Source organism: Mesoplodon densirostris, chromosome 5, assembly GCF_025265405.1.
Source record: "Mesoplodon densirostris isolate mMesDen1 chromosome 5, mMesDen1 primary haplotype, whole genome shotgun sequence".
NCBI lineage: Eukaryota > Metazoa > Chordata > Mammalia > Artiodactyla > Ziphiidae > Mesoplodon > Mesoplodon densirostris.
Window position 1 is genome coordinate 77,712,889 of NC_082665.1, and position 12,531 is coordinate 77,725,419.

Here is a 12,531-nt window from a genome sequence, read left to right on the forward strand (position 1 = left end):
AACCGCACATGCGCTTTCACAAAGCTTCCACCGTCGTGCTACTCAGACCCCCCTTCACAGGTTAGCCAGCTGTCAACTTCAACGTCCACCTGCAAACATCTCACCAGCTAGAGACAGTTCAAGTAGCAAGGCGCAAGACGAGACGTCAAAGAAAGAGCCGTGTGTAAACAAACCCCTTCTTCCTTGGGTGCAGAGGTTAGACTGTGGGCAGGTACCTTAGACACCGAAGACCTGAGTTTGCCGACGTAATCCCAGACTGTCTTCGGGGCAATCCGTCCGCCGATGTGAATTGTGTCGGGCAGGTCCTAAGTGAAATGAGCTCTGATTCAATGGCCGGTGGAACCGTGGCCGTCACAGAGAGACACACCCCAAACTACCCGAGATTCACAACTAAGACAACTGCAAGTATCCCAAACACAGTGGCAATAACTGTGTCAAATGTTGCTTAGTTGACTAACATCCGGGATTATGAGTGACCAAACCCAAGGGTGGTCGGAGGATAACCTTCTGCTAAATAGGATGACATTTAGCAAAGTGTGGTACTGTTGTCTTTTATGAACATACACATACAGGAAAGATCCAGGTATGTCTCAGAAGAGACTGAGCACTCTTTGTCAAGTCTGAAACGCTAGTGCTGTTTCGTTAATTTTGAAAAATAAAAGACCTGTCATGTGCACCCCTCCACACCAGGGCAGGTCACCCGTGCCTGGCCACACCTGCAGTGGGCACATGCACACCCAGCTTTGGCACAAGCTCTAGCGGAACAGAGGGAGAAGGAAGACAAGCTTCAGCTTTTTCAGAAAAGAGGGAGGGTCTGATTTCTCATTTGAATTTTCGCCACTGTCCAAACTGCGTAACCTGCTGACTCAGCCCGGCAAACCCCTATTTTGCCTTCAGAGGTGCTTGTGCGTCCAGACACTCAGCAGGAAGGTGGTCACACGCCTGACTCCAGCGCGGGATCAGAGTGCCTTTGGAAAACGCGCGCGTGCACGCACATGCACCCACACACACTTCTCTCCCTCCTGGTTCTAACCTCACTGAGATAATCAAAATATCCAGAGACAGGAAACGCCTTAGTGACAAACTTCGCTACACTCTGCATGTTAATGAATCCTTTCCAAATGGTGCTGAGTTGAGACAAAAAGAGGGTGGTATCTCCTTCTGGAGGGGACTGGGACTCCGAGATGCTGTAAAACAAAACCACAGAAAATACGTGAATCTTTCTCTGCCCAAAGAATCCCCAAGATTGATTGATTGATTGATTGATTGAACGTGTTTATAAAAGCAAAGTGAATTCCTGCAAGTTTTGATAGCTTACTTTTTCAAATTAATTACCTTCATCATAATGATATGAACATTCTGGTCAAAGAAATATAAACTATATAGGCAATAAACTGGATGGCTGTAAATTCAAATTCCAGTTTTCAACAACTATATGTCTAAGGTGATAATTAGTCATCCTAAAACTGAAGCTTTAAAAAAACGCCTCTCTAAAATAGAAAATTGAGGAGAGTTGTATATCTGGGTGGATTTCAGAGCCAAACGACTGAATCACTCATTACTGCTCCTTTGTTCATCTGAAAGAAAGGCCACAGCTCAGCTGCTCAGACCACACACACGGGGGCAGCACCTGATGCTTGGCGACAGCGGGACCGACAGGAGGTATCTGGGCTCGGGCAACGTGGACGGCTTGACCAAGATGGACTTGGGCACCGTCACGGAGGTCGGCAGAGGCTTCGGGACATCCTGTCGGGGCTCTGCTGGGTGGGCGCTGCCTGGGCGGGCTGCCGAGGGAGCCGTGCCCGTGCTCGGCCTGCCTGGTGCAGTCCTGGGGTCTCGGCCGGACACCGTGACTGTGGTGAGCACTGCGCCGCCACCAGGGGCCCGGCAGGGGGCGCCTTCCAGGGCGGAGGGCTCGGGGTGGCCGTCGGCTGGAGGCACCGGGAGGGACTTTCCCTCCACATGGGCGCGAGCAGCGCGTTCCAGGTCTGGCTCCAAGGTGTTTTCAGGCAGAGTTTCTGGGGCCGCATCCTCGGCTGAGCTGAGAGCGGGCTCGGAGGCAGAGCTGTCACGCTTGGACCTCGAGTCCTCCTTCTTGGCAGAAGTTGACCACTCTCGTCTGTGCGGAGCTGGCTCCTCTTCCGACGATGGAACCTGACCTGGAGAGCAGAAGGCAGGCCTTCGTGAGAAGTCCCACACATCCGAGAGCAAAGCCTTCCCATGGGTAGACAGACGATCACTGCTTTAAAACAACCACACTGTAAAGGTAGGGGCTCACTTCCTAAGCTTGAAGAAACGATTCTAGCCTTTCCACTGTGGAACTTGGTTTGAATGCAGCCGTCCTGAGAAGGGTCTCCACAGTCTCCCCCCACATCGGCTCACCTGTGCAGATCTTACAGTTCCGGTCAAAGAGGTGCGTGTGGTGCTGCCCGGTCGTGTCCCGCAGCATGCCGCCGACAAGGCCCAGCAGCGGTACCGCGCTCCTCTCGGGGGCCGCCCGCACCGATTCTTGCTGTTCCTAAAGCACAAGAAGCAGAGGAGGCCATCTCTTTCCCACCCCCTCTCCAAATTAGCAGCACCCACGGAAAAAACATCTCACGTGATGAAGAACCACTGAAAACAGAGGAAGAGGACTACTGAATACAAGTACTTGAGAAGCAATACAACGACACACACTTGTGTCAGCCCCGCGTCTTGCCCGGTAATTCAGGCACCTAACAACGTCTGGAACGGGATCATCTTTGTCAATTCTCGTGAGCACTGGAAATCCTAAACGCTTACATCACAATCTGATACGGGCAGAGAATCTTCCATATCGGGAATAGTTTCCGGTTTAACGGTCGGCTTCTTAGTCTCATTATGCAAGTTAGTTCCGGACTCCATCACCTAAGATGAAAAAGACAGACAAACGTGAACCCTTAGCCCTTCTTTCCCAAGGGGACTCTCTCATGCCAATAGGCTATTCATTCACTCTGGGGTGGGGTTGGGGGCGGCGTTGGTGTCAGGCTTCTGGCATCCGCAGCCGCCTCTCCCGTCGGCACACACAGGATTTGACGATCTCTCTTTCCACATGGAAAGCCCTTCGGAGACAAGTTCTTCTGGCTTCATTCTCACAAGTTTTGCCAAAGAGATTTCTTCACGCAGAACACGATGGAAGAGCCCCTGTAAACAAACATCTCTTGTTCACTCGTTCAAAACCCTCTAAGATACTAGAGAGGATGTGGAGGTGGGCAGCAAGGCAAGCCCCTGCCCCGCGGCAGGACGAGGGCCCAGAGCCTCCCATCGATGCTTGGAGAACAAGGGCCCTGAATTCGGGCAGCTGATCTCCAGTATCCCACCGCACTAACCCTGCTACAAAGACCACTTCACAGAAAACACAATTGACTGAAGAAGGTACAGTGTTAGGGACAAAGGTAGAAGAAATCCCTTCTGCCAGCGGGTTAACAAGGCGAAATGGAAAGTCAGAGTATGTGCCCTGCTTCTAAACACAGGCAAGAGGTCAAGAGGCCGATCCAGACAGCGTGGGCCCCGGCAGGCACACAGGCGCGCAGGTGGCAAGAACCTCAGCTGGCGAGCGCCTGGCCCCACGGGAACAGCATGCCACGCACCCGCCGCCGCAGGGGGACCCAGTGCCCTAACCCAGGCCTGGGCAGCCCCTGGCCAGGACTGCCCCCATTCCTGACGGTCGGACACGCACCTGGGTGTTGGGGTCCTTGAGGTTGAACGTGAGGCTGCGGTACTTGCTCTGGTACCGACTGTCTGTGACTCGGAACAAGTTAAACATCTCCTTCTCGAGGTGCAGTGCAACTTTTCCTACTTCATTTTCTGTCATGATTAAGTCATCGCTGTCAGTGATTCTAGATGGAATGAAAAAAGCCCCACGGTAACTGCTGCACTTACCATGCCACATGGGATCTCAGCTCCCCAACCAGGGATGGAACCCCGGTGCCCCCTGCAGTGGAAGCGTGGAGTCTTAACCACTGGACGCCAGGGAAGTCCCACATGTGACATTTTTCTTAAACAGCAGGGCCATCGTGAAACCACCACCCTTTACGTGGAAAACTTTCCACTTTAACAGATAAGAAACAAAGTGGAACAGCCCACCTTTTCCACAAGATCTCCTTCAAGGAGCGTCGTACGTTTTGCCGAATTTGAGAATTTGGCTGTGACGAGGCGGGGCGCGCGGGGCCCAGGCGTCCCGGGGCTGGAGAGGCCAGGGGAACCCAGGTGGTCCCAGGCTTCCTGATGGCGCCCACCGAAGCAGCGGAGCTGGGGAACTTTCTGGAAGCAGACGTGGCAGCAACAGGTGCCAGCCTTGCCTGCTTGGCCGAGGGAGTGCTGCCCGAGGGGGAGGGGGCAGCCGAGAGCCACGGCCTCTTGGGGATGGTGCCCTTGAACCCCGGCAACTTTTTGATGGCCGGTTTGGCTGCCGCCGCATTTGCAAAAGGAGGGGACTTCTTTGGAAGGAGACTTCTGGGCGAGGGTTGCTTGAGGCCCCCCGCGGAGCCTGGAGGAGCCACCTTCTTCGGCACCGCCGCCACCACCGCCTTGGCCTCTGCGCCTCTGTCCTCCTTCACGGCTGAAAGGAGAGGGGCCGCTTAGTGAGGCAGGGGTGCAGGGGACCCCGCATGTGCACCCGAAACCAGCAAAGCTAATAACCAGGCATCACTGTGAGACAGATTTAAAGAGGATTTTTAATTTAACTGTTAAATTCAGAAAAGGAGTGTAAACAGGGCTACTAGCAACATTTACGATACTGAATATACTTTGTTTCAGAGAGAAATGCTTTAGTATTAAAACTTTTACTTCAACCGATACACCAGTAAGCTATAAAAGGCTTGATTTGAACCGTTAGCTTAGCTTGGAACTCCAAGGCCAAATTTCGCTGTATCAAGAGAAGGCATAGATTTCAAAGACCACTCGCATGGAGAGTCCCAGTGCAGTTTTTGGTGAACAGGAGCTTAGAAACTCTTTCCAGGGTGGATCAGACACATTCTCTTCGAATGCATATCCAAGCCCCACCTCGGGGGCCCTTGGGGCACTGGAAGGACTAGCGAGAGTCCACCCTGGGGTTAGGGGCTCACAGGTGCTCATCGTCCTCTTGGACAAGAGTCAACTGGACACGGTTAATAAATATATAGAATGTTGGCAGAAAACTGCAACATGGGGGGAGACCAGTGACTTTTACACTAGGAGCTCGGTGGCAGGAACGCCACCTGCGGTCATTCACGTTCCCATTCACACCCCTCTAGTAGCAGCTCGCTATTGGGTAAGACAGTAGGTTAGCACTTTTAATGCAAACAAGGGTTACAGCCCAAAGCTAAAATGAGAATCTTTATGCCAGTACTTCGCATGGACTGATTCCACTTAATCCTGTATCAGACCATCAGAATTACAGTCAGAGGCAAGCAAGGAGGTTCATCCTAAGACCAGTCCCTCGGTCTTAGGGGCGAGCGGCCCAGCAGACGTCCATGGGGAGCCGTGACGGAAAGCTGGAGCGTGTTCCCAGATGGCCCCGCTCAGGCCCACCGCCCAGAACGTCTGGGACCCAGGGCAGAACGGGGTGGCGGGGGGCAGGCAGGTCCAGGGAGCAAGCCAGGAGAGCACAGGGACACCACCTAGGGCCACGTCACACAGGACCGATGGAGAAGCCGCCTCCCCAGGCGCAGGCTTTTCTCAAACTACCCACAGCGCAATGAGCCCCCACATGCTAAACAGGAGACTTCGAGATGCTCTAGCAGCCTTCCGATTTTACGCAGGGGTTGAACACCCACCAATGCCAGTCGGCTGCCGGTGCTTCTTGCAACTGTCCTAGTGAAGCAGGGAGAAAATCTGAAGTCCGGGGACAGAGGTGAGACCCTGTCTACAAATAAGGCCTGACCCCACAAGAGCCCCCAAGGCGTTCACAGCCTACACCCTGCGTGACCATCCCGGCGAAGGGCCGAGCGCTGCCCTCAGGACTGCCTTCCTCCAGCACTGGTCAGGCCAGTTCAGCCACAGGTGTTAAAAGCCCAGGGACCGCAAGATTTTTCCATTTCATAGTACAGGTGAAATTACCTATTTTTAGAAACTTTGCAACAGCGCTACACACATCCAAAACTTAGAACCCTGTCAGAAGGACTTCATTGTCATCAAGCAACAATCCTGACTGCACATCTCCTATTTTCATCTCACAGAGCACCCCCCCAACCTTATGTCCCCTTGTCCACGGTGTCCCAATCACTGGCCCCACGTGTGCCGGCACCCACGGGCTATGCTGTCCAGGCTTTCCCAAGACCACCCGCTCCCCGCTGAGCAGCACGCTTGTGCTCTACATCCACCCTGCTGGCTGTCACCCACGTCCCGTCAGCAAGTCACAGCTGTCTGACAAAGGAGGAACTGGCCACGTCATAGGAACTCAGAACTACGTTTCTACGTGTATTATTCATCAGCTCAAATCCATATTCCTAAGGCGCTACCATACCTCAGTACATGGAAACTTATCTTTACCAGCTCAGCCTCGGCTAACGGGGTCCACAGCACCTCATCTAGGCGGGGGGTGGGGGGAGAGACTGCTAGAGCTGAAGTTAAATGAAATGGACAGAGGCCCCTCTTCTTGGGGGAAGGAACGAGAGTGGAGTGGAGTGGAGCGGGACGCGGTGCCAGCTGTGACTGCCAGCAGGGGATGAAGGAACAAACCCATCAGGATTAAAATCGAGTCCTAAAACCAGCTCACTCACTGACTTTATACAAACTTTGCTGAGATTATTTTAGTAGCACACTTTTAAGCAACTCTAAAAAGTTGGCCTGGGCCTCCCTGGTGGCGCAGGGGTTAAGAGTCCGCCTGCCGATGCAGGGGATACGGGTTCGTGCCCCGGTCTGGGAGGATCCCATATGCCGCGGAGCGGCTGGGCCCGTGAGCCATGGCCGCTGGGCCTGCGCATCCGGAGCCTGTGCTCCGCAACGGGAGAGGCCACAACAGTGAGAGGCCCACATACCGCAAAAAGAAAAAAAAAAAAAAAAAAAGTTGGCCTAAGGGGCTTCCAGAATTCTCAATGAGGCACCCATGATGGGGCCTCAAACAAATCTTACCATGTGACATTTACATTGTTTCAAGTGAGAATTCCTGTTGACTCCGAACACATTCACTCCCTAAGATCAACGCTCCTACTGGTCTAACCGGTGTTTTGTCTCATTCAGGGAAAACAGAAGCCAGGAGCTTAATTTTAGGACATTCACAGTACAGGTGATTAAAGTGACCTGCTATCCAAGAGTGGTAACGGCAAATGAACGTACTCTATTTAAAAAGCAGGGGATGGCTTTCCTTAACCATCGTGCTGCTCTTCTAGAAGATTAGCTGCTTCTGGCTTTTATTTTTATTTTTTTGTTTTGTTTTATTTTTTTTTTGCGGTACGCGGGCCTCTCACTGCTGTGGCCTCCCCATTGCGGAGCACAGGCTCCGGACGCGCAGGCTCAGCGGCCATGGCTCACGGGCCCAGGCGCTCCCCGGCACGTGAGATCTTCCCGGACCGGGGCACGAACCTGTGTCCCCTGCATCGGCAGGCGGACTCTCAACCACTGCGCCACCAGGGAAGCCCCTGCTTCTGGATTTTAAAAGTCAACTTTCATTATCCCTCACCTGCGTCTCAGAGCGTATGTAAGTATGATTACATAAATAAAAAGTTGGTAAAATGTGGAAACTGGTGGACCCCAACAAGTCAGCTCTATCCCTCTTCTACTTTGAGGAAAAATGCTCAAAACCGAAAACAGTTGCATGTGGTCCCACCGTCAGCTGGATGCGGGTTAGCTGCTGCTGGAATGAATGGCAGTGACACCATGTCGTGCCAAAGCGTCTGACAGCGACAGAAGCATTACTTCTGAGTAGAGCTAAAATCACATTTGCAAATGCTTCATCCAAATTCCCTTTTAACTGTACTGTGTGTATACATTCACAGAAGACAAGGCGTAACCAGCCGGCCTCGAAGCGCCAGTTCTAGAACAGGACAGCAGCCCCCCCCCCCCCGGCAGAGTGGCTCCAGCAGTGGCCGGGCCCCCAGTGCTGCCGGCTCGAGGCAGGGTGACCACCTGCCCACGTGCCGGACAGAGACGGCCTCCTCGGAATGTACACCCAGTCTGGGCCATCCCGGGGGCTGCCGATGGGGCAAAGAGTGGCCCAAGTTCCAGGCCAGGTGCTGTCTCGGGGAGCAGATGCAGGAGGAAAGGCTGGCCGGTGGCCAGGCCACCGCCCCAGATGACGTCGTTTCTGCTGCGTCTGGCCATTGGTTTCTACTGGAAACGAGTTGTTTGTGGGGAAGCCCGGCAGGAACCAGGCAGGCCGGTGCGCTCAGGGACCAGCAACAATCTAATTGGCTAACTTCCCAGTAAGCATGAACCTGGGGGCCTTCCCACAGGGCAAGCTGGGCCGCGGTGCTATGGCATCGCTGGCCACTGGGTGGCACTGGTGGGCCTTCGAGGGGACAGGAGGAAAAGGGAGTGGAAGCTGTGTTACTGGGAGCAGCCAGTGCTGTGCAGCAGCACAAGGAACCGGCGCCTGGCAGAAGGCGAGTCGCACCGCACAGCACAGCATCACGCGGCCCCCGCCCAGTCACAGCTCAGGGACAGCCGTTGCCGGGGTGGGCCCTCACAGGGACCACTGAGAAACCCTCAGGGACGGTCACTGCTTTATACCTTTCGTCCTGCCCCAAAGAGGTGCCAAGTTACCCTAAAAATCCCCAGATATGAGGCTTTCAGTCACACTGACACGGTGGGGGGCAGGGGGGGAGACACTACTCAGAATGATTGGCTGTAAATGCCAAAGGAATCGAAGAGCTTCGGATGTGACCAGGTGCCAAGCAAGCCCACGTGGTGCAGGTCGGAGCATCCCCTCCCCCCCGCCATTCCCACAGGGCCCCAGATCCACCCAGGCTCAGTGGTGAGGCCGAGGCAGCTACCGCCACAAGGCCCGGGTAACGTAACGGGACCAGCCAGGGCTCAGAGGACACAGTGGACCAGCGGCAGGGGTTGGGGGGAGTGGACTCTGCTCACTGTGACATCAGTTCTAATTTCAGCTCAGCCTGACACGTGTACGAAGACGTTTCTCATTACAACTTTGTTTCTTGGCTGTCAAGACTTTAGTGTGAAAATTCAAGTAGCAAGAGAGAACCATTTTACTTTTGTGCCTTTGCTTAAATAGTTTGCAGTGAATTATTCCTGTAGAAGTTATGCTTACACAGAAACAGAGACAATCCCCACCGAAGACTTGGGAGGCCTGATCTCCATCTCTGGGGCCCTCACGCCAGCTGCCCTCCATCGCTAGGGGTCTGTATGTGGGTCCACAGCCAAACTGCCATGATCTGGGGCTACACAAAGCTTGTCCAGATTGACTTTTTCTTACTCATGTGCAGTATTTGAGCGACTTACACCTCAAGAGAGGTGCACAGAACTGGCCGTAACAAGCTTGCAAAAAACCAAGTACGCCTCCGGAGGCAAATGGACCCTTCCTTCTTTTCAGAGTTTCACAGATTTTGAAAACCAAAACCCAATTCACGTTGGACTGGTAATATATGAAAAAAATGGTCACATCATCCTTCAGCACGAACCACGAGAAGGAAACGGGGCCGAGGCTGTGTGCGAGGCAGGCGTTCCACTCTCCTGTCTACGCCAACTGCACTGGCGGGGACTGGCCGCCAGACCTGACACTCAGCTGCAAGTAGAGCTGCTGCTTTCCCTCATCTCCAAAACCCGCCAACAGGCACTTTCACCACTTTGACAAGGTTCAACTTTAACTGTTATCTGTGCCTGCGCCATCTGCTACTTCAAGCAACATGATGGGGTCGAGGGCGTGATAAGACTCTGGGGCACAGAGCCTGCGGCACCTGCTGACCCCGGCGGGTTTAGCGGCCGTTACCTTTGTGCTCGTCTTGCTGACGCCTCCAGGTGCACGGCAACACCCCGACCTTCGTTGACAGAAATCAAAGTGGAAACCCTTCTTATCGATCTTCCAGGTTTACTTCTTTAACTTTCAGAAGGTAAGACTATGACTACGTGCACGGTGAGGTGCAACACGCAAAAAATCAAAAACATTACTTTACAGCTTCAAGTATACCGGAGACTCCTACACCATGTGGGCGGGTTTACAGCTGCATCTTCAGAAAGATCCCTTGGGACTCGATGCCACCTAAAGGAATCTGCCGCGGGACCGTCTGCAAACAGTACCACAGGAGATGCAGAGCCCCAGAGGCCACATGAAGGCCAAAGGGCAGGTGAGGTGAGCAGGACCAACCCTGCTAGAAACTTCTACCCCAAACTCCCGCTAAAGCACAAGAACTAAGGGGGGCAGCCAGGATACAGCTGAGGGTCTCTGTCAGAAAAAGTACATGTACATGCAAAACCTTCCCTGCACTAATTTTCTAAACAGTTGGCTATTAAAAAAAAAAAAACTGTAAAAAGTAAAACACTTAAAAATACGAGAGAATGCCAAGGACCAAGAAAATTCCAGGTATTTGGATAACATTAAAAACAGCTGTCAAGGTAAACCCTTATCAGGACAAGTTTTGGTTCTCTCTCCAAATGGGGGGAGGAAATTGGTGAGATGTACAAGGCTGCTTTGTCCCCACCCACATTTTTTTGCCATTGCAGATCTGGAAGAGACAGAGAAAAACAGCTCGTGTAGCTGATAAAACATGCCTCTCCCACCGTTCCATTCCTACCAAACACGCCTTGGTCCAGGCAGCGCCCCCCATCTATGTCACCATGGGGACCTGTCTTCTCTTACTACCTGTGAAGCGTGCTCCCGGAACTCACACCACCGATCCCTGTGAAACCCGCGCCTCCAGATCCACTTCGCCACAGCACAGGAACCGGACATGTGGCACACGGAGACCACGGGGCAACGCTTACGTCAGGGCAGGATGCTAACACATCACTGGACCTGGGTGCACAGGTTCTGCCAGGGGTCCCCATTTCAATTCTCAAACCTACATGGAACTGCAGAAATCTGATTTTCTAGTCAAAATTTATTCAGGTCCCCAGAGTTTCAAGTCATCTCGGAGCCATTTAGGGAGCCCCAAACATGGGAACATGTACCTATGCCTAACACAATTCCACTTCCAAACCCTAAGCAACCAGGGCCACTTTAGAAGAACATCTTCAGCCCTCTTCGTGCCTGTGCCTGGACAGTAACGAGAGGCGATGAAGAGGAAATCAAGAGAAACCATGAGGAGGACTACGAGACACAGGGACCTGGGGGGAAATACAATGGCAACTGTTTCCCTAAGTTACACTGTTTTTGTTTTCAGAAACTCTGAAAAACAATTTAAAAAACTCATCAGAGAACAAGTGGGTGTTAATCCCATCACTGTGAGGACCTTAAGATCTACTGACTGCCCCACGAGAGAAGCAGGTCAGAGCCTCTGTGTAGCAAGGTCTTGCCCACGATGCTCATGCAAGGCTGCCCTGAACCCACAACCCAAGGCCAGTGCCAATGGCCTGGGAGAAGTGGGGTGGGGGCAGAGCACCTCCAGGGGCCGCACACAGGCTGCCTAAGGATCCACCCAAGACCTGACCCGAGTCCAGGGCAACATGGGAAACGCCCCCTCCGAAGAGCGGTCCCGGCATCACCTGCACCCAGAAACATATCACGCTCTGCAGCCAGGGAGGCGGGTGGGGGCGTGGTGGGGATGCAGGGCTCTGCTGAGTGTGTGCAGGGGGCCCCCTCCCATTGTGCCTGTGTGTGGGGACCCGCGGAAGGTCCACAGCCACTGCCACTGTCAAGTAATGGTTTGGGGAAGAGGCAGAGGCACAGCTGCTGCTCACCGAGGCTCCAGTCGGGTGTTTACCTTCGACCTTTTACACTCCTCCCAATCCTCTTTTGGGAAGATGACATTTCTGGGATAACAGAAAATGATCAGAAGCAACTAGCTCAACAGCATGTCCCTTATGCAGGCTACAAGCTGTGGCTATCCGTCCACGTACTTCTGAGACGTAAATGTGCTACAGTAATCGAGACAGTATGGTACTGGCACAAAAACAGAAAGATAGATCAATGGAACAGGATAGAAAGCCCAGAGATAAACCCACGCACATATGGTCACCTTATCTTTCTTTTTTTTTCCTTTTTTTTTTTGCGGTATGCGGGCCTCTCACTGTTGTGGCCTCCCCCGTCGCGGAGCACAGGCTCCGGACGCGCAGGCTCCGGATGCGCAGGCTCAGCGGCCACGGCCCACGGGCCCAGCCGCTCCGCGGCACATGGGATCCTCCCAGACCGGGGCACGAACCCGTATCCCCTGCATCGGCAGGCGGACTCTCAACCACTTGCGCCACCAGGGAGGCCCAGGTCACCTTATCTTTGATAAAGGAGGCAGGAATGTACAGTGGAGAAAGGACAGCCTCTTCAGTAAGTGGTGCTGGGAAAACTGGACAGGTCCATTTAAAAGTATGACATTAGATCACTCCCTAACACCATACACAAAAATAAGCTCAAAATGGCCTAAAGACAGAAATGTAAGGCCAGAGACTATCAAACTCTTAGAGGAAAACATAGGCAGAACACTC

At 53.2% G+C, this 12,531-nt stretch overlaps 1 protein-coding gene across 1 annotated transcript in view; it reads right to left on the reverse strand.

The window, feature by feature from the left end:
* The window catches only part of LOC132490644 (death-inducer obliterator 1-like), a 50,636-nt gene that overhangs the window by 10,174 nt on the left and 27,931 nt on the right, over positions 1-12,531 (reverse strand). Inside the window, 8 exon segments of the mRNA XM_060099041.1 lie at positions 216-305; positions 1,034-1,187; positions 1,631-2,159; positions 2,383-2,518; positions 2,782-2,886; positions 3,046-3,162; positions 3,698-3,857; positions 4,105-4,579. Of these exon segments, the coding sequence (XP_059955024.1) occupies positions 216-305; positions 1,034-1,187; positions 1,631-2,159; positions 2,383-2,518; positions 2,782-2,886; positions 3,046-3,162; positions 3,698-3,857; positions 4,105-4,579 (1,766 nt within the window).